The following is a 23719-nucleotide window of genomic DNA, read 5'->3' on the forward strand; positions in this document are numbered from 1 at the left end:
AATGTCGGACATGTGATCCTTGTTCGCTTTCACCCGGTCACTAAGTTATGTAATACTCGTCTCAACCTCTTCTTTAACCTTGTCTATGGTTTCGACTATCGTTTTCTTACATGTACCTAGCCTTACATAAAGTCAGCTTCATGGTCCGTATCACACTGTAACAGATTCACAACTAAGTATTTTTTTATTTTCCACCTTGTCGGTACATTAATTGCTTAAGGCAACTTATTAGTTAGAAGTGGTACATGTTTCATATATTATTAACATCTTCAGCCACATAACACTGTTTAGATGAAAAATTCATATTTGACAAAGTATCAATGCTTGCGAGGAAGTGTTAATTTTAAGATCATGATTTTTAGAACATGTTCTTGCTTTTTACATCATTATTATGTCATTTTATGGAATTAATTAGAACATTTTATATGTTTCGAGTCAGTTTCTCACATTCTTAACGGTTTATAATGCATTTTTTGCGTATGGTACTGGGTATTAACTGTTAATTTTAAGGACACTTCCTCTCATGCATTGATACTTAGTCAATATAGGAATTTTTCATCTAAACAGTGTTATGTGCCTGAAGATGTCAATAATATACGAAACATGTACAACTTTTACGAAATAAGTTGCCTTAAGCAATTAATGTACCGACAAGGTGGAAAATAAAAAATACTTAGTTGTGAATCTGTACCTAGCCTCTCATTAAATTCCTGAGCAACACTAGCTACTGAAGTGGTAATCATCCTTTCAATTTCCTGCTTTAGCTTAGCCCCATTTGATTTCACTTCGCTTTCTACAGCAGTTAACTTTCCATTCACCTTCTTCAAATCCACTCGTAATTGTTCAACACTAGCTTGATTCTCTGTGTGAATTTGTTGAAGGGTATTACCAAGTCTCACATGGTTTTTAAGTAACCTATCCTCAAGCTCACATTGACTGGATGTATTTCCGTATGACTAGCTTCAAGTTGTTCCTTAAATTTGCGTAACTTCACTTGATTAACTTCAAGTTTATTACTTACTTTGATTAAGTTCAAGCTTTTCTTGATTAGCCTGACTTTCAGCCCTCATCTCGGCTAACATCCTGCCAAACACCTCTAAATCCACGCTTTTCCCCCCCCCGTAAATATTGCGCTTGCCAGCGACAATGAAGTTGTACACCCTTACCCATCCGAGAATATGTCTACATCGAAAATTACCAAAGAATCTGATTCAATACAGTGAAGTTCAGTAAGTACTTGATCAAACGTACAATAAATGTAGTCTTATGAAAAGAATGTCCAGCTATGCCACATATTACCAAGCTTGGTATTTCCTATCCATCATAACATCCAATTGCCACCAACTAATTACCATGACATATAAATAATATGCCACGTTCACACATTGCCATAGTCAAATCGAACTCCTAATTAAATGGCATCTAAGCACTGGCCGCACATTGGGCCCCATATTAAAATGTTCCCTTTTCCAGTCTTCTCGCATGACATTAGCATACTGCTGTGATGTAGCCCATGTGTTTATGACTGCTCAAACAAATTCCGGCCTGCTTGCTTCAACGGGATGACCTGGCTATCAGCTGTTAGCTTGTCCGTGCGTATTGCATTAAAAAATATAAATTAAATCAAATATCCTTTCGTTACCATAAGGTACCAATGGGACGGTTACAATACAAATCCTGTACATGTCTCCCATATTACAGAAATGCATATTTATAAAGTCATTTTTTCATCATTTTTCTAAGTATTTTATTTTTAGATCATGTTCTTGCTTTTTGCATCATTATTATGTCATTTTATGGAATCAATTAGAATATTGTATATGTTTTGAGTCAGTTTCTCACATTCTTAACGGTTTATGATGCATTTTTTACGTATGGTACTGGATATTAACAGAACTAAAAGCGAGGATGAATACGAAGACATGAGAATCTTCACAACTTTGTTCAACCCTTGTTTCTTGGAATATCCACATTCCAGGAGACACACCTGCGCTTACAGATAATCCGGAAGCGATGTTGAAATCAAGGGGGTAGGAAGATAGACAACAGTAGGCCCAGTAATGCCAGTCTGGTTAAGTACCTCAGTGCAACCATACATGTGCTAAGTGGATTTGTGTTATCAGCCATAACTATTTTCCAAGTGTATTTAAAATGCAAAGTTAAAGCCATCTAGGGCTGTTCATTTCAAACAAATAATTTTCAAATTCCGCGAGGATATTTTTACCACTGATGGTGAAATTCTTTTCTGCAAAATATGTGAAGTGAAAGTGGCGGGAGATAGGAGATTTATAATACCAATATAATGGTCCGTTATTGGACATCATAAATTTTCCAGCTAACTCATTCTTGGTTGCCTGCGTTTTGCCCTCGTGTGCTAAGTTAGGCTTGTCAGTTGGGACTTAGAACACCACCCAAGACGCAAGGCTAGTGCATACCATGGAGGCCACTGCATAGGCTATTTGAAGCCACCAGCAGTGCCAATGCACTATGAGAGCTATGTCTCATTTCCAAAAATAGATGCCTGCCTGGCCATCAAATGATGTAGATGTTGATTCCCATAGGGAACCTAAAATATTTGTCCCGAATGAGTAAATTTATAATACCAATATAATGGTCCGTTATTGGACATTATAAATTTTCCAGCTAACTCATTCTTGGTTGCCTGCGTTTCAGCCCTCGTGTGTTAAGTTAGGCTCGTCAGTTGGGACTTAGCACACCACCCAAGACGCAAGGCTAGTGCATACCATGGAGGCCACTGCATAGGCTATTTGAAGCCACCAGCAGTGCCAATGCACTATGAGAGCTATGTCTCATTTCCAAAAATAGATGCCTGCCTGGCCATCAAATGATGTAGATGTTGATTCCCATAGGGAACCTAAAATATTTGTCCCGAATGAGTAAATTTATAATACCAATATAATGGTCCGTTATTGGACATTATAAATTTTCCAGCTAACTCATTCTTGGTTGCCTGCGTTTCGCCCTCGTGTGCTACGTTAGGCTCGTCAGTTGGGACTTAGCACACCACCCAAGACGCAAGGCTAGTGCATACCATGGAGGCCACTGCATAGGCTATTTGAAGCCACCAGCAGTGCCAATGCACTATGAGAGCTATGTCTCATTTCCAAAAATAGATGCCTGCCTGGCCATCAAATGATGTAGATGTTGATTCCCATAGGGAACCTAAAATATTTGTCCCGAATGAGTAAATTTATAATACCAATATAATGGTCCGTTATTGGACATTATAAATTTTCCAGCTAACTCATTCTTGGTTGCCTGCGTTTCGCCCTCGTGTGCTAAGTTAGGCTCGTCAGTTGGGACTTAGCACACCACCCAAGACGCAAGGCTAGTGCATACCATGGAGGCCACTGCATAGGCTATTTGAAGCCACCAGCAGTGCCACTGCACTATGAGAGCTATGTCTCATTTCCAAAAATAGATGCCTGCCTGGCCATCAAATGATGTAGATGTTGATTCCCATAGGGAATCCCATAGCACACGAGGGCGAAACGCAGGCAACCAAGAATGAGTTAGCTGGAAAATTTATAATGTCCAATAACGGACCATTATATTGGTATTATAAATTTACTCATTCAGGACAAATATTTTAGGTTCCCTATGGGAATCAACATCTACATCATTTGATGGCCAGGCAGGCATCTATTTTTGGAAATGAGACATAGCCCTCATAGTGCATTGGCACTGCTGGTGGCTTCAAATAGCCTATGCAGTGGCCTCCATGGTATGCACTAGCCTTGCGTCTTGGGTGGTGTGCTAAGTCCCAACTGACGAGCCTAACTTAACACACGAGGGCGAAACGCAGGCAACCAAGAATGAGTTAGCTGGAAAATTTATAATGTCCAATAACGGACAATTATATTGGTATTATAAATTTACTCATTCGGGACAAATATTTTAGGTTCCCTATGGGAATCAACATCTACATCATTTGATGGCCAGGCAGGCATCTATTTTTGGAAATGAGACATAGCTCTCATAGTGCATTGGCACTGCTGGTGGCTTCAAATAGCCTATGCAGTGGCCTCCATGGTATGCACTAGCCTTGCGTCTTGGGTGGTGTGCTAAGTCCCAACTGATGAGCCTAACTTAGCACACGAGGGCGAAACGCAGGCAACCAAGAATGAGTTAGCTGGAAAATTTATAATGTCCAATAACGGACCATTATATTGGTATTATAAATTTACTCATTCGGGACAAATATTTTAGGTTCCCTATGGGAATCAACATCTACATCATTTGATGGCCAGGCAGGCATCTATTTTTGGAAATGAGACATAGCTCTCATAGTGCATTGGCACTGCTGGTGGCTTCAAATAGCCTATGCAGTGGCCTCCATGGTATGCACTAGCCTTGCGTCTTGGGTGGTGTGCTAAGTCCCAACTGACGAGCCTAACTTAGCACACGAGGGCGAAACGTAGGCAACCAAGAATGAGTTAGCTGGAAAATTTATAATGTCCTATAACGGACCATTATATTGGTATTATAAATTTACTCATTCGGGACAAATATTTTAGGTTCCCTATGGGAATCAACATCTACATCAGATAGGAGATTTACCGTTCAGCAATATATTGGTCGAGAGAAGCACATATGCAAAGTCCGAAATAGTAGCAAACGAAAAGTTTCTCAACCGTTACTCTCACAGTCATCCTCTGATGGCGGTAATTCCTCTGTGTTTTGTAAAGACTTATGTGAAGCTTTGGTTTCTTCGAACATTCCACTCTGGAAATTAAACAATATTACACCGAGAAATTTCTTAGAAAGGTATACGGACTGTGTAATTCTAAATGAGTCTACTCTGAGAAAGAACTATGCATCCCAATGCTATGATGACACAATAAGGAATATCAGAGAAGAAGTCTGCAGAAACAAAATATTTGTCTCAATGGATGAAACCAGTGATGTAGAGGGCCATTACACTGCCAATGTTATACATTTTCAATCAATCAATCAATCAATCAATCAATCAATCAATCAATCAATCAATCAATCAATCAATCAATCACTACTGATCTGCATTTAGGGCAGTCGCCCAGGTGGCAGATTCCCTATCTGTTGTTTTCCTAGCCTTTTCTTAAATGATCACAAAGAAATTGGAAAATTATTGAACATCTCCCTTAGTAAGTTATTCCAATCCCTAACTCCCCTTCCTCTAAACAAATATTTGCCCAATTTGTCCTCTTGAATTCCAACTTTATCTTCATATTGTGATCTTTCCTACTTTTAAAGACACAACTCAAACTTATTTGTCTACTGATGTCCTCCCACGCCATCTCTCCACTGACAGCTCAGAACATACCACTTAATCGAGCAGCTCGTCTCCTTTCTCCCAAGTCTTCCCAGCCCAAACCTTGCAACATTTTCGTAACGCTACTCTTTTGTCGGAAATCACCCATAACAAATCGAGCTGCTTTTCTTTGGATTTTTTTCCAGTTCTTGAATCAAGTAATCCTGGTGAGGATCCCATACACTGGAACCATACTCTAGTTGGGGTCTTACCAGAGACTTATATGCCCTCTCCTTTAAATCCTTTCTACAACCCCTAAATACCCTCATAACCATGTGCAGAGATCTGTACCCTTTAATAACAATCAAATTTATGTGATTACCCCAATGAAGGTCTTTTCTTATATTATATTATCCCAAAAGGAACTTTCACCCCATCAACGCAGTAATTAAAACTGAGAGGACTTTTCCAATTTGTGAAACTCACAACCTGACTTTTAGCCCTGTTTATCATCATACCATTGTCCACCGTCCATCTCACAACACTATTGAGGTCACCATGCAGCCGCTTACAATCTTGTAACTTATTTATTACTGTAGAGAATTACATCATCTGCAAACAGCCTTATCTCCGATTCCACTTCTTTACACATATCATTGATATATAAAAGAAAATATAAAGGTCAAACAACACTGCCTTCAGGAATTCCCCTCTTAATTATCGTGGGTACATTAGAAGTAGATAGGCCTGGAAAATTTACTCACGACCGAAGTTTTACAATCTGTGGACCATTCTACAATATGCCGTATCTTCGATAAATCGATGATGTTCTGCTCTTTGTGACTGATGCAGTGCCTTACATAATTAAAGCTGCCAATGCAATTAAAGCATTTTACCCAAAAATGTACATGTAACCTGCCTAGCTCATGCTTTTCACACAGTGGCCAAAGAAGTCAGATCAAATTTCCTTGAAGTTGACAAGCTTGTGTCCCTTACTAAGAAGGTATTTACTAAGGCTCCATCATGCAGGGAACTTTTCAGATCCCAAGCACCCAACATTCCATTACTACCGCAGCCTTGCATCACACAGTGGGTGTACATGGATCGATGCCTGTGTTTACTATTGTGACCACTTTCAGACAGTGAAGCATGTAATAGATTCTTTTGATGTAAAGATGCCAAGACCATTCAGATGGCTCAAGGATTGTTTTTGGATACGCAAATGGAGGGAAAATGAGCGTACAAAAAGCAAATTTCAGTTCCTTATCGTCAATATTATACGTCTTCAGGAGAGAGGCGTGGCTCTAGAACAAAACGATCAATTTAGTCAGAACAGCCACAGATGAATTACAATGCATTCGTGGCAATTCTGGTGTGGCAGTGTCAGACAAACTGAAACGTGTTCTTGACAACAACTCAGGTTGCAATGTTTTGCGCTCCATCTCTCGGATTTCGGCGGGTGAAGATTTCAGCATTATTGGCATTGAACAAGAACTTACATCCAGTGATTTAGTGCACTTCAAGTACGCTCCAATAGCATCCATAGACGTTGAGAGGAGCTTTTGAAAGTACAAAAATGTGCTGGTCGACAATCGTCGTTCTTTTTCCTATGAGAATCTACGAATGGTCACAGTCATCTACTGTAATGCAAAGTGAGGTAAGCCTGTATAGCCTGTCACATATTTTAAGTGCACACTTTTCTTATTATCTCTAATCTGATAAGGAATTTGAGTACCTAACAGTGAAATTCTCCCTTGTTTGTTCTTCAGTTTTGGTGTTCAGAACAGTGCTGATGATTACTACGAAATAGGTCTTGGAAATGAATCCTGAGTTTTAGTAATTGTTCATTTATTTCTCTTCCATGATATGTATGGATTGGAGATAACATATCCAGGTGTTATGTTGTTAGTGGTTGAGGTTATATCAATGAGAGATGTTAGTAAGGTTACATTATGGTCATGTCAGGTGATCTGAACACAGTGAGCTTGATATGCTTTCCAGAGTTAGTGTTAGTGTCGCATAGACGTAAAAAGGTCTCTGCATGATATCTCAACTGACAGTGACTGGCTCGCACCACTAATCTATGATACAGATGTTGATTCCCATAGGGAACTTAAAATATTTGTCCTGAATGAGTAAATTTATAATACCAATATAATGGTCCGTTATTGGACATTATAAATTTCCAATTTCTTGGAAATGAGACATAGCTCTCATAGTGCAGTGGCACTGCTGGTGGCTTCAAGTAGCCTATGCAGTGGCCTCCATGGTATGCACTAGCCTTGCGTCTTGGGTGGTGTGCTATGTCCCAACTGACCAGCCTAACTTAGCACACGAGGGCGAAACGCAGGCAACCAATGAATGAGTTAGCCGGAAAATTTATAATGTCCAATAACGGACCATTATATTGGTATTATAAATTTACTCATTCAGGACAAATATTTTAAGTTCCCTATGGGAATCAACATCTGTATCATCTGATGGCCAGGCAGGCATCATTTTTTGGAAATGAGACATAGCTCTCATAGTGCATTGGCACTGCTGGTGGCTTCAAGTAGCCTATGCAGTGGCCTCCATGGTATGCACTAGCCTTGCGTCTTGGGTGGTGTGCTATGTCCCAACTGACGAGCCTAACTTAGCACACGAGGGCGAAATGCAGGCAACCAATGAATGAGTTAGCCGGAAAATTTATAATGTCCAATAACGGACCATTATATTGGTACCACTAATCTATGTCGGGCAATTAATTACTTGTTTCTCAGATATTTGTATTTCAGAGGTGATTGTCGTCTTTAATATTGTGCATTATAGGTTTAATGCTGAATAGGGTTAGGTCATGTTTGATATTTAAAAAAAATAATTTTGAGTTACGATCTGTATTTTAATTCATACACCAATGTAATGTAAATACTGTATTTTCCACCAGTGATAGAATTTCACTTAGGCATGCATGTTTTAGTTTAAGGATGTTAAAATATCAGTATAAATGATGATTCTACAACCATTCCTTCAGATCTGGAGATGTTAGCAAGTCTGTTTATTGTTGTCACGAATGCACTGCTGACTTGTCATCCACCAAAAATAAATTATCTTCAATAATGATGCACTTGATGAATCAGCTTTCATGTAATTATTTCCTTTTATTGAAGTTAACCTGAAAATTTATTAATTATTTAATTATACCTTTTGATATTGTAACCGTACAACAAGGTTACAGATTCCATTCAATATTTATTATTATTATTATTATTATTATTATTATTATTATTATTAACCCGATTCATTAGATTTTATATTCTGTTTCTCATCATTTAGACTGTAATAATTAGGTATCACGTATATTATTGTATTTAATCATAGGGTAAGTGAAATTAATTTGTAATTATTCTGTACTGTAGTAAGTGAGATTTGTTGGTTTCATATTGTCATGCTGTGGCTTGTAACTCTGGCTAGATGAGCTGGCATAGTATTTTGCAATTGAGGCTATGTTTAATTGGGCAAGTAGATTTCCCGGTGACGCATTCAGCATAGTCATCCTCAATCCGCTTGGGCACGCTTAGACAACACTTGACTGATGACATCGGTGCGTGGGCACGTGATTGCGACCAAGTGTCAGTATTCGCCAGCTACTGTATGTGGAAGTGGAAGGGATGAACAGTGAGTAGGGAGATGAGTCGTCATCACGAGGTTATATAAGTTGATGCAACGGTGGGGAGAGGTATTCAGTTCATATTATTCAGATCATATCGTTCAGATCATATTGTGCAGATCAAATGAAACAGTCAGATGTATCAAATGGAAGAAGTGGTTTTAGTGTGATGGTCAGAGCTAAGAGTTGTGTTTTCAAGAGGTCTTGTAATCATCGAGGAGGTCTACAAGTGGTGGTTGTATCCGAGCAGAGACGGGTACTATGCTGATAAAGAAACATAATCTTCTTGTGAGGATGGACTTCACAAGATGTTTCAATAATATTTTCAAATTTCTTATAATATATTGAGTGGACGTAATTACATTGGAGCTCCCTACACGCGTACATGTTATGTAGGCCAACTTCTTGTTATATAAGAAGATAACAGCAGATGGCTCCCGACTTCAGCTCATAGGTTTTCCCAAGAATTTCAAGTTCAACAGCGGTGTATGCTGACATCAGGTAATTAAAGCACCAGACATGTTATGCATTCATAACATGAAGAAGAATGTAATCAGCGGCGATATCACATCTCACTTCAAGTTCATGCCAATAGCTTTTTTTGTTTAGATTAAATTTTCCTTTTCTTAGTACCGCAAATCTTACGATATATTTCTTTTGTTAAATTAAAAGACGTCAATGATTGTTCATTGTGACGTAAATTATAGTCATAAACTCAGTTTTATTTTAATTATAATAAGTGATTCCAGTTCCATGTACAATCCTCAATTGTGAAAATGCAACAGTTATTTAATATTGTCCTGATCCATATCCCTGTATATTGCCAAATATGTGAGTTTATCACCTCACGCCTTGAGATAATTGATATAAGAGGTATGCTCTACCGAATTCTGTTGTTTTTCTTAAAAAAGCAACTGGCACTCAAACAAATGTCATTTATATTGTGTGGAAGATATGAAGGTATAAGGGTAGTGGTTGGAGTAGCAACAATATTAACATAAATATTTTCATACTCATTTACTTGCTCAGTTTGAACATAATTTGTTCATGAGCTTATCGAAGCTTTCTTTATTAATTTATTTCATTAAGTTAATTTTCATTAAAGCACAGTTTTATATCACTTTTTTTAGAACACCATTGGAGCGCTACGCTTGACTGAGGGGAAAATTTGACTAACTTCACATTGTAGCTCAGTGATTTCATTACTTGTTCAAGTAGATTGGAAGAAACTGCATCTCAGATTAAGGGTCCGTTGGTCATGTATGGTACCGCGAGAGATATTGCTTCGGTGGACAACTTTACATAGAGGAACATCTGAGAGACAAAGCTTTCCCAAATAAACAATGTGACTTATGGTTTTGCTTGAAGTACATCTTTTGGTATTTTCAGCTTATACTTCATGTAATGTCATTTTAAGGACGAGCCTGTCTTGAAGAAGCCTCGAAGGCAAAGGTACTATAGAACCAATGTATTCATTTTCAGTGATATTTGATTAGCTAATTGTTGTTTCATGCTTTCATTTTATGTATAAATTCACTGTAAATTCATTCTTATTTTACTGTAAGTTATTTTCTTTTCTATTTTTCAATTGCTAAATCTTTTATAACTTTCAGTACCTTTAAAATAAATATGAGTTGTTAAAGCACTATTATGATTTCCTTCATACCCTGTCGATCATTCGATGAAGTGACTACAACGAACATACCACCTCTGAGAGGAGGAGGAGAAGGAAGAGGAGGAGGAGGAGGAGAAGCAGAAAAAGAAGTACCTACTCGTGATGCCGAGGAGAAGACTGAAGATTGACAAATAAGGGTGCAATACAAACATACATACATACATACATGCATATTCATTAGACTATTATGCTTTTCAGTAATCAGTCAGCAAGCCTCTGCGAATTTACTAAACACCACCTCAATCCTCCATTTGTAACTAGCTCTGTGGTATCATTTATTTCCATACCTCTCATCTTTAAATCATTACAAACCAAGTCAAACCATCATATTGGTAGTGCTCTACTTCTCTTACCCTCCATAACTGAGTTCATTATTCTCTTAGGTAAGCTGCCTGCCTCCCGGTTAATGCATACCACTTCATCCATCAAGTTCACTGCTAACTTACCCTTTATTTCCTTATTCTAAGAATCTTCCTGCCATTACTCCCACCTGTTTGTACAACCGATCACTCACTCCTTTCATGTCTGTTATTTCTAACTTATGAATAAGTTTGACTCCACAGCAAAGTTGGTCCGAAAACAGACCAGTGTAAAGATAGTTTCATACAGGAACTGACTTCTTTCATACAGAATACTGTTAAATCCAACTGCGAGCTCACTGTGCTAGTTGTACCTTTATTCAATCTCGCTTACTACAATACCATTGTGGAAGAATACACATCCTAAGTACTCAAGACGATCTACATGTTCCAGTTTTGTATTTCCAACCAGACATTCCCTTTAGGCTTCTTCCCTCATGACATCGCCTTAGTCATACTGCACCTATTTTCATGTTCCAAGATATTCAATTGCAAGCTTTCTATTATTATTATTATTATTATTATTATTATTATTATTGTTATTTGCTTTACATCGCACCGACACAGATAGGTCTTATGGCGACGATGAGGCAGGAAGGGGCTAAGAGTGGGAAGGAAGCGGCCGTGGCCTTAATTGAGGTACATCCCCAGCATTTGCCTGGTGTGAAAATGGGAAACCATGAAAAACCATCTTCAGGGCTGCTGACAGTGGGGTTCGAACCCACGATCTCCCGAATACTGGATACTGGCTGCACTTAAACGACTGCAGCTATCGAGCTCGGTGTTTGCAAGCTTTCAACACAGTCTGCCATTAAGAATAGTTGTCAGCATAGGCCAAACTGCTTACTACATTTCCACCTAACTGAATCCCTCACAGCCACTTTATACCTTTCAGTTGATGATCCATGTAAACTATGAACAACAAAAGTGAAAGATTACAGCCTTGTATAACCCTTCTAAGTACCTTGAACCAAGAACTCTTTCTCCCACCAATTCTCAACATAAATTCCCTTGACTGCTTTTAATAATCTGCCCTTGATCCCATAGTCACCCAGTATGGCAAACATCTTGTTCCTCGGTACTCTGTCACATGCCTTCTCTAGATCTATGAAACAAATGTAACTGTCTATTTCTCTCATAGCATTTTTCAATTACGTGGTGCATAATCCTGACAGCTCCTATGTGGTCTGAAAGCACACTGGTTTTCATACAACTTACTCTCAACTATTAACTGCACTCTCCCTTCCAAAATGCCATTGAACACCTTGCATAGTATACTGATAAAAGATATACTCAATTAATAACAATAATATTAATAATTAATTATAATACATAAAAGTGTAATCTGACAGAATCTGACGATGTTCTTTCAAGAGCAAAACATGTCATTCTGTTCTTAAATTATATTTTGTTCAGGTATAATCTTTAAAAAATGTTTTCATTTTCAGTTATTTTCTAATTTTATTTATCCTGAATTAGTTTTGACAGTGTGAACAACTTCAAACAAAAACTATTTTCAAGAAAAAAAAAAAAAAAGGAAAAAAAAGAGAGAGAGAAAACAATGAATGCAGCAACAATTCATTTTAGTGATACTGTGTAATGCATTACTTTTTAAAACGGCTGGACTAGATAAACACTACAATTTGTATGCACATATTTAGGATTTATTTATTTTTAGCCATTTTGTGTGTTACTTTGAACTAACTTGTAGGTCAAACAATTCTTCATTCTGTTTCCTATTCTTTAAAGATATCAATAACACTGACATAAAATACAGTCTGCTTGGGCCTAAAAATATATATACAAATTCGTGACTGTACAGACTACAAGTTTGTATGGTATAGTGGGGGAAACTTTTTTCAGTCAAGGAGTTAGAACTCCTTGCTTCAGAAGCAAAGATTATTACCGGAGTGTATGTGTTGTGTGTGTCCAGTGTGACACACACAAGTAATGTGTAGTGTGATGATGATAATGATAACGAGGTAGGGACGGGGTGAAACCTGGTGTCAATGCACTCTTGTTGAAGAACACCTAGGGGATCTGTTTGAAGGTTTAAGGTCTCCACATGATGGATGAATCACAATCAACAGTGTCATATGCCCTCACTACATATGAGCAAAGAGTGCAGAATGGTTTGAAAATGAACCCAGGCTTTTGGCACGCAATCCAGTGATATATACAAAACGTATTCTGCCCTTAGGCAGGTCTTCACACAGCCGGTCTCCATGCAGTCCTGTAGCAGCCATCCTCTCAGTTTCTTCGTAATTTCCAGCTATTTTGACACTGTCCACCATCTGGTACCTTCTCCGTTCTCTTCTTCTCCTTCCCTTTACCGATCTTTCTACAACTTCCATCAGCAAACACTCTCTTCATAGCCAGTGCCCAAACCAGTTTCTCTTCATTGTATGGATGGTTTGTAATAACTTCCCCTTTTCTCAAATTCTCTCCAGTACCTGGTTGTTCTGTACCCTTTCTACCCAAGATATCTTTCCATCCTTCTCCATAACCACATCTCAAATAGTTCTACTTTCTTTTTATTTACCTTCCTTAGCATCCAGGACTCTGCTCCAATTCACCAGCTAATCTAGTGATAAGGAATTGTATACCACACCTCTCCTACTTTGCTGGCCAACATTCTTACAAGAAGAATTTTTTCCACCAAGACTCAAACTGGCTGACCTTGATGTTAGATCAGAAAGACTTGATGCTGTAAGTACCATGGCCACCAGGTAAGCTCTCTGAATAAACATACTGAGCTGTCAATATTACCTGAAAGTACAGTACTAGTTTTAGTTATTCTGGAGAAATCCTTTACAGTTCGGCTGAATGAGTGCAACCTCTCTCCTATTCTCCTCTATTATTCTGAAATGAGACTAAAAATACCTTAACTGGAAAACTAATATTATCACATACTTACTCTTCATCAGCCTCTGAATCTGCAGTCCCTTCCTCGACATCAGAATCTTGCGACATGACTTCTTCTTTAATTTCATCTCCATTCAGAGATTTCACTTCTTCCTCCGCCTCCTCTTCCTCCTGAGATTTCTCATCTTTGACTTCTTCTTTTACAGGGCTCTGAGTATCAGTTTCAAGATGAGCAACATATTTGTCTTTAGGTAAAGCCCAGTCACAAATAATAGTTCTTCCTGAAATAACATATCTCAGTTTTAACATATTACTAAAATCAAAGGAAATAAGTAGTAGCAAAAGGGAATTAATACAAAATACCTAAAAAACATCTTTTTCTTTTATATATTATTTGCTTGAATAATCAATTCACTACATGGGGAAATGTTTATTATTACTTTATATTGCTTTGTAAATTATGTTGACATGTTCTATAAAACATTTATATGATAATATCCCATAGATGAATGAAGGCAGTGTACAACATTAACAGAGAAATTGAAAGTACCAGTATTTAAGTTCTCCAAAACCCTTTAAAAGAGGCTCCTTTGAATCCAAAGCATGTTTAATCATTAGGCAAAAATTTACATTCTACTAAATCTCAACCTCATATTAAGTGATGCTGACCTAGCAGAATTCTTGTTAGTTTTACAAAGCATATCACTGGGTGTTCAGGTCCAAAACATATATATATTTTTTGCTATTTGCTTTACGTCTCACCGACACAGATAGGTCTTATGGTGACGATGGGAGAGGAAAGGCTTAGGAATGGGAAGGAAGTGGCTGTGGCCATAATTAAGGTACAGCTCCAGCATTTGCCTGGTGTGAAAATGGGAAACCACAGAAAACCATCTTCAGGGCTGCCGACAGTGGGGTTCGAACCCACTATCTCCCGGATGCAAGCTCACAGCTGCGCGCTCCTACCCGCATGGGCAACTCGCCTGGTGGGGTCCAAAACAAAATTGAACATTGCACTGAATACACGGATTTAAGAGTGAATAGCCCTATTTCTGCACCAAAGAAAATAAAAAATCATGCATTAAGTGAAATGCACAATCTTGAGTAGGCACTAAAGTGTGGGTACTTTGATTTAAGACAAGTGGCTATTCAACTACAGGGTAGGTCCTCTATTTTACATGCGTAAATATTCTCAAATGAAACGGTGTGTCCACTTAAGATTCTAAAGTACTGGAAGTAGGCACTGTGAATTATTGCTTCTTTGTCTTCCTAACTTTCTGCACAGTTTAGTTGTGGACTTAATACAATAACAACTAGCTGAGCACCATGTCATGCTTCAGTTTAGAGCAGTGGTTCATAAACTTTTTTGGTTTGTGGCACAATATTTTGCTGTGCAGAATTTTGTGCCAAATCCCTAATGTAGAAGGAACCATGCCTGGTTTGGAGGAATTTAAAATGGAAGGGAGCAGTTCGGAAAGATCAAAAACCCTAGCGGATGACATACGAACCACTGGAACACTTGAGAAATATGTTTATCATTCCTGAACCCTAGTGGAGCATATATAAACCAATGTAGTCACCTGAAGTTCATTAATCAGTTAGATATGAAGAGGTTTACATGCAGTGTAATGCATAACTCTGTGCAGTTGATTGCTGATAGTCACAATATTTTTTGTTATTATAAAGTTGAAATAACTACAGTTTTTGTGGAATATGGAGAAGTTTTTAGTTGTTAAATTCAAAAGATTAAGCAACAGTGAAGGACACAGTGAAAATAGAATAAGTGATTCACCTGGATCAAAGGCTAGCATGCTACTTGCGCAGAGAACTTCCTTGTCTGGTACAGTGTGGAGGTATCACGAATCTTATCTAAGCCTCGGATTTACATATACCAAATCTGCAAACGATGAACTTTGTCAGCGTGTGGTATGAGGTGAAAAATAAAGCAATGAATATATAGTTCCAAGCAAACTACTAAAGAAATACTTGACAATTAAATACAGTCATTAGAAAGTTGGTTACTCTCTTCTCAAGTTAAAGCCAAGATAATGAATAAAAGAACTAAAATTTCAGAAAAAGTACTGTTATGTAGCTATAAAGTAGAAGAAGTTATTGCTAGGAAAAGGCAGTCACATACAGTGGCACAAACATTTATTTTACCTGCTAGTAAAGAAATAGTAAAAACCATGTTAGAGGAGGCCGCCAAGAGGGAGATATTAGTACCTTTTTCAAATGATACTATTACTCACCACATGAAGGACATGTCAGCTGATATTCAAAACAAGCAGGTAGCAGAAAAATAAAATAATGGTACAAAATTTGCTCTTCAGCTTGACAAACTAACAGACAGGAAAAATTGCCTAGCTATGTAAGATTTCCAAACTCTTTAGTCTTTAATTCTTAACAATTTTTTTTTTTATGGGTACAAAAATTCTTTAACCCTAGACCGGGCGCGCCAATTTCTGTCACACTAGCGGGCGCGCGGTTGACTTTGTCAACCAGTTACATTTTCAGTCGTTTACAGGTTTCTAATCGCATAAACATTTCATTTAACGGCGTTTTATCTTTTGTTTCAATGTTATTCTCCAAATATAATTAAAAACTTGTATTAGTGATTAATATGAATGTACTTAAAATGGATAATCATGAACACGAGAACTAATTCTGATAGGGATGTGAATACTGTGCCTATTTAAAATGAGTTAAGCAGCAGATACATAATTAAATAAAAATAATGGTAATATTTTTATATTTGCACAATATTATACAATGAAATAATCAGATATAATAACAAAAAAATGACTGGATAAAAAATAAACTTTGTTGCCATGTGCAAGAAATCTTTCACACTTTATCCCCCGAGTAATGCCATAATTTCACTGCGGTTCGCAAATTTAGCATTGCACTCACGGCTGTAATTCACTTCCTCCTGCTTCCTAGAAATGTACTAATTAATCCAGTATAATAGTTCATCGACCATCTCAGTGTTTATCAGCTGCACGAAACAGTCAACTTCTTTTGATACATTCCTCGCCTCCCCTACCGGTCCTGGCAGTATTTTTACAATAATCCTTGCTTTTACCCTCGAAGTAAGTTTTGAAAAGTCCATCGTGGACCACATTGTTCCTCCATCTCTCCCTAAGATAAATTCCGCCATGCGCGTAGAGGCGCGCGGCTGTGAGCTTGCATCCGGGAGATAGTAGGTTCGAATCCCACTATCGGCAGCCCTGAAAATGGTTTTCCGTGGTTTCCCATTTTCACACCAGGCAAATGCTGGGGCTGTACCTTAATTAAGGCCACGGCCGCTTCCTTCCAAATCCTAGTCCTTTCCTATCCCATCGTCGCCATAAGACCTATCTGTGTCGGTGCGACGTAAAGCCCCTAGCAAAAAAAAAGATAAATTCCCATTCGTTATCGTCTTCCTCGGCCTCCTGCTCCGTATCACTGTTATGATCCTGATCCGATACGGTTATAATTTCCTCCTCCCCATCCAAAAAATCCGAGGCAGAGTCCTCTATTTCATCAGACAACTGGCTCAAAATGTCAGGTATGTCTTCATTACTGACAAAACGAGACCTAAAATAGAAATATACTACATGTAATTACGCCTGACTTCGCCTAATTAACCGAAAAGTACAGAAGAAGTGATGAAACTGTTGTCGAAACTCGACTGAACTGAAGGTCAAGAGTGAGAGCAAAGGTATTAGTTGTGAGGTGGTGAAAGACTGACAGTTCTAGGAATTACGGCATAAAATAGTGCGCTGGTTGACAAAAACAACCAGCGTGCCTGGTCTAGGGTTAAGAATTAAAAACCAAGAACTTGTAATTCAATACGGAACTGTCATGAAGCTTACTGTTTGCAAAGACTTTTAAATGGTGAATCGCTTGTCGAGCAGTCTCTAGCCTGCAAAGAATCATCTCTGACATCAACAGGATCAGATGTCTTATAACTGTATGACATCTACATTGCAAGAGAATGGATTGTGCTGGAAAAATTACATTTCAGTGTGCAATGATGGTACTCTCGCGTTAATTGGTCGAATGAAAGGTTATGCTTCAAGATTTCAGGAAGATTTTCCTCATATCGTATCCCCACATTGTTTTTTACATCGGGAAGCTTTGATGGCAAAAACTATTCCTGAAGGCCTAAAGAACATAAAGAACTCAGTTGTTGAAATGGTTAATTACATTAAATGTAGAACTCTAAAAACTAGAATTCTCAATCATGTGCCAGGAAGCAGGAACTCCTCACAACACTCTGGTCCTTCACACCGCAATTCACTAGTTGTCAAGAGGAAAAGTACTCTCCAGATTGTATGAACTAAAAAATGAATTGTAACAAATGTTTGCCGCAGAAAAACCTGAGTTTGCCGCCCCCATTAGTGATGAAACAGGATGTTTCAAAGTGGTTTACATAGCTAATATTTCTGGACATTTGAATAGTCTTAATGTTAGTATGCTGGGAAAGGAAGAGAATATTCTTATATCGAATGACATGTTGAATGAGTTAAGAAAAATGGAACTGTGGAAGTCAAAAGTTGGAAAGGGTGAACATAAGATGTTTCCTCTTACAGCTGATTCTGACATTTGTTCCAGTCTGATTTTAGAACATCTTTTTATGCTGGAGGATAAAATGAAGCAATAGTTTCCTTCCCTCAACGTGAAAAAATGTGTCCCTTTGCTGTTACTACCCAGGAGTTGACAGACTTTCAGGCTGATCGAACTTTGAAGCTCAAATTTATGGAAGAAATGCTACTTCAGTTCTGGATTTTAGAGAAAAGGGAGTTCCTAGTCTTATCAGAACATGCCATATCTGTACTACTTCAGTTTTCAATAACATATCTGTGCAGACAGGGATTTCTGGCAATGACCAACATCATAAATAAGAAACATGAGTGACTTCTTTCTGTAAATAAAAAATTGTGAGTTATTTATTTTTTTGCTATTCCTCCATGCATTGAACAATTGTGCAAAAGCAAATAAGCCCATGTTTCACACCAAACTGCAACACTAGTGTAATATTAGTGACATGGTATTCTCAATTTTTTATTTTGTATTGCAAGTACGAGGCATGTTTTTTAAGTAAGGTCTGTTTTGTTGTAGACACTAGTAGTTCGCGCGCATATTGCAACGAGTGCGTGTGTCGTGTACCGGCATGCCTCGGGAACAACTGTGCTCAGTTTCAGCTCTGTAGGTAACCTGTATGGTTCTGTTCTGTGCTTTCAAAATGTTTAAGACTATCAACTCGCCCGCCGCGTGTGAGGTTCGGTCAGTGATATGCTTATTGTCACCAAGGAACCTGTCTGCTGCAGAAATTTGACACATTTGCGAAGTGTATGGTGATACTGTTACGAATGAAAGCAAAGTCCATAAGTGGGTACGACAATTCAAAGATGGCCATGACAACGTCCATGATGAGGACCACTCCGGTCGCCCTTCTTTGATTACAGACTATTTGGTGACTTCAGTTGAAGCGAAGATTCGTGAGAACAGGCGCTTCACAATAACAGGTATCTCAAACGAATTTCCTGACGTGTCGAGATCAGTTCTTTATAACATTGTTTCTGAACATCTAAAATTTAGGAAACTGTGCTCCCATTGGGTCCCGAAACTACTAACAGAGGACCAAAAAAACCAAAGATTTGAGTGTGTGATGAAGTTCTTGACTAGTTATGATGAAGAAGGTGACGGCTTCTTGAATCCGATAGTAACTGGAGAAGAAACATGGGTTTCGCATATCACGCCCGAATCGAAGCAACAGAGCATGGAATGGAGACACACACACTCGCCTGTAAAGGTGAAGGCCAAACAGACTCTGTCCCAGCGTACAATCATGGCGTCGGTGTTTTGGGATAGGCATGGTGTTTTGGGATAGGCATGGTGTTTTTTTGGTCGACTTCATGCAACGAGGAACCACTATTAATGCAGAAGCATACTGCCAAACCCTGAGAAAGCTACGCAGAGCGATTCAAAACAAAAGACGCTACATGCTGACAAAGGGAATTGTCCTTCTCCATGACAATGCAAGACCTCACACTGCAGGTCAGATCCGCGATTTATTGGACAGTTTTGGCTGGGAAGTTTTAGACCACCCACCCTACAATCCTGATCTTGCGCCGAGCGATTACCATCTGTTCCTCCACCTCAAACATCACCTCAGTAGCAACCATTACAATGACGACGACGTGAAAACGGCAGTGAACTCTTGGTTATCGGAGCAGGCGGCAAGTTTCTACGAAGAGGGTATTTTAAAATTGGTTAAGAGGTATGATAATTGTATAAACAAACTTGGCAACTATGTCGAAAAATAGAGTGAAGTATGTACTTTCTGAAACTAAATTTACATTTTTGAAATAACCTTTCGTTGTATACTTACGTTCAAACGGACCTTACTTAAAAAACACGCTTCGTATTTTCAGTTCTCTGAGATTAATAACTTACTCTACTGAAATATTGAACACATTCATTCCCATGGACACCTTAAGGCGTTTAAAAGCTGCTTATGTGCGGAACTGTATCCGGGTTAAGTCACTTAAGGTCGCAGGATCTAAACGTTGTTTAGAATTTAGTGCTAAATTCGTATGAAGTCGTAGTTCGTATTGAAAACCATAAATGGCATATAAATGAACAGTCCCTCACCCTAACTACCTGAATAGAGGGTACATTCCAATGCTTTCTGTCTTTTTTTCTTAGAGTACACATTGACCTAAGCCAGTCGTGATGTTCTTGTGAGGGTTTATAGTGAAATGAGTTACTGTGTTGCGATAACTAGTTACAAAGGCAGTAACTGAAATGAGAAAATTGAAGACATACTACTGAACAGTGATTCTGGGGATGAACTCTTCCCTAATTTCAGTGACAGCGATAGCAATTCCGATGATGATATACCAGACTCTGGGCAAAGTGAAATTCAGCACATTCAAATAACCGATGCATCCTTCTTGCCCGCCTGCAAACAACACTGGCCAGGTAGGATTATATGTTGACAATGAAAATAGCAATGAAATTACGTCGTTTGTTAATTTATTTGTAAATAATGATTTCCTTGAGTACATATGCCATCAGACAAACCTTTACATGTAACAAGTTATTAGCGCACCACCGTGTCCCTTCAATAAATATTCAATTTTTCAGACGTGGAAACCAGTCTATGTAACTGAAATGAAAAAGTTTTTAGTACTAATTTTTGTAACAGGAAACATTCCAAAGCCAGATCTTAAAATGTACTGGACAGAGGACACTATTTTCAGATCACAGATTTTTTTCGAAAACCATGGCACAAACCCGGTTCGAAAACATTTTGTTGTTCATCACTTTAGCGACAGGGAATCCTGATAGGCTATAAAAAATTAGGCTGATTCTTGAAAGGCTCGGTGATCAGTTTTCAGTTTTATATACTCCGGATCAGAAAATCGCCCTTGATGAAAGAATGTTAGCTTGGAAGGGACGTTTGCGTTTCTGAGTTTACAATCCAGGAAAAATAACAAATTAAGGGATTTTGGTAAGGATGGTGTGTGAATCCACTGCAGGGTACATATGCAAGTCGAAGATCTATGATGCAAGTGGAATGAACATACGAGGCACTATATTTGACTTGTTGGCCAGGGGTACACAGTGTACATGGATAATTTTTACAATAATGTAGGCTTAGCCAAGGAACCGAGTGAACGAGAAACTGCTGTACATGGGACAATAAGGCAGAATAGGGGACCTCCTAGGGAATTCAATGAAAGGCAGAAGAAGTTGAAACCAGCAGAAATGACTTTCGATACAGGCTATGAAGAACTGCTATGTTCATGGAAGGACAAAAAAAGTAATTACCATGGTTTCAACAGTACATTCTGCAGAAATGGCTGGGAAAATAAAAATGAACCCTGCTAGCATTATTGATTATAATCAGTTTATGCATGGAGTGGATACAGCCGACCAGTGTTCGGCAATATATCCTCCTCTTCTTCTTCATCATCTTATCCCGCTTCAAATGGGCTCGATGTTTCTGGCAAGTCTTTTCCACTTTATCCTATCCCAAACATCATCTTTCCTTAATTTCTTCTCCTTCAGATCTTCTCATACATTATCTGTCCACCTCCTTCTTGGTCTCCTCCTATTTCGAGTCCCATCCACCGTCATATCCATCACTCTCCTCCCTAAATAGCTTTCATCCCTTCGCATAATGTATCCATACCATAGCAGTCTTCTCTCCTGAACTTTCTTAGATACTTCTGTCACTTTAACTGTTCCTCTGATTTTCTCATTTTTGATGTGGTCCAATATGGATATATATACATATCTATTCATGCGATAAACAGTGAAGTAACTGAAAAAAGTTTTCCTACATTTTGCAGTGTACCTTTTTTTAATGCATTCAGACTTTTCCAAAAATCCAATACAAACTCAAAAATAATTTTTCTGACATTTATGCAGACAATATATAGAAACTTCTTACAAGACAGTGAATATGAAGAACCATCAGACGCCACGAATCTTTCTGTCACCAGTCCCATCTCAGTCTTCAGTAGGTTCCTCAGCATCTATGTGTATTCCACCGGTGCAGCCCCCTAAGTGAACTCCGGCTAATGATCTACTATTTCGACTTGATGGGAAAACAAAGGAGCATATACTTCATAAAATCCCAGGCACAAAATCAGACAATTTCCCAACTAGACGATGCAGAGTGTGCGCGAAAAGCAACGTCCGGCATGAAACCAGGTGGTTCTGTGGAAAGTGTGGTGTGCCTCTCCATCCAGTAAAATGTCAAACCCGGTACCATAGCCTCAAGCACTACTAGTAATCATTCTCAAGGTGTTGAAATTTTCAATATTGCACCTATGATTGTTTTCTTACCAAACCAAACCCCATGGCGCAACAGTCCCAAGGGCCATGGCCTACCAAGTGACTGCTGTTCAGCCCGAAGACCTACAGATCATGAGGTGTCATGTGTCCAGCACAACGGATCCTCTCGGCCGTTATTCTTACCTTTCTAGACCAGGGCCGCTAATTCAACGCCAGATAGCTCCTTAATTGTAATCACATAGGCTGAGTGGACCTTGAAACAGCCCTCAGATGCAGGTAAAAATCCCTGACCTGGCTAGGAATCAAACCCGGGGCCTCCAGGTAAGAGGCAGGCACGCTACCCCACACCGCGGGGCCAGCTTGTTTCCTTCAGGTAACATTCAATGAGAAATAGTGCGCTATAGAGCTGAAGGGTATTTAAAAAGGTTAGGCTGGGCTTGGCTGGAGGTTTAAAGCACCTACTAAGATGTTTCTACATATTGTCAGAAAAGTTATTTTTGAGTTTGAATAGCTGAAGAAAAACTATAATATTCCTGACATTTTATGACCAGGAGAATGTAATCCATATACTGTAATCATGTGGTTTTTGAAAAATTTGTCCATGGCACTTGAAACTGTTCTCGTCACAGTTGACTGGTGGATAGTAATATCCTCCTCTAAACCACTCTGAAACTTGGAATCACCTGTATTTAAAAGCTACTAAGGAGCTGGTACTGAACATGTTGTTATCAAAAGATCTAAATTTCATTATGATTGATCCATATTAAACTGGTGATCACAATAATAGTTAAATATTTTATTTTTAAGGTCCACCTTTTCAAAACTATGCAATGTTTACATTACATCTCCATTCAGGGAATAGTTTTGATCTAACTGTAGGTAATCATCAGCCATAAAGCAAATCACACAAATACACCGAATAAAATAAACAATGTACAGACACAATGGCCTTAGCACAACCCATAGAATTCAAGTTAAGACTGGTTACATAAATGCATTCTGTTAAAAATTCAATTGATTTAAGACAGTGCAGTGTTAATGACATTAAAATGATATGTACATACCATGTATGCATCAAATTAAGGCTTAGGAAATGTGTTGCACTATGTTAAAAAGTGATAGAGATT

The 23719-nt window shown here is 38.4% G+C and overlaps 1 protein-coding gene across 1 annotated transcript in view; it reads right to left on the bottom strand.

The window, feature by feature from the left end:
- LOC136866306 (RNA-binding protein 28) overlaps positions 1 to 23719 on the bottom strand; it is a 188006-nt gene that overhangs the window by 84833 nt on the left and 79454 nt on the right. Inside the window, exon 6 of the mRNA XM_067143149.2 lies at positions 13852 to 14080. Coding sequence (XP_066999250.2) covers positions 13852 to 14080 — 229 coding nt within the window. The remainder of the gene's footprint in view (positions 1 to 13851; positions 14081 to 23719) is intronic.

This window comes from Anabrus simplex, chromosome 3, assembly GCF_040414725.1.
Source record: "Anabrus simplex isolate iqAnaSimp1 chromosome 3, ASM4041472v1, whole genome shotgun sequence".
Lineage (NCBI taxonomy): Eukaryota > Metazoa > Arthropoda > Insecta > Orthoptera > Tettigoniidae > Anabrus > Anabrus simplex.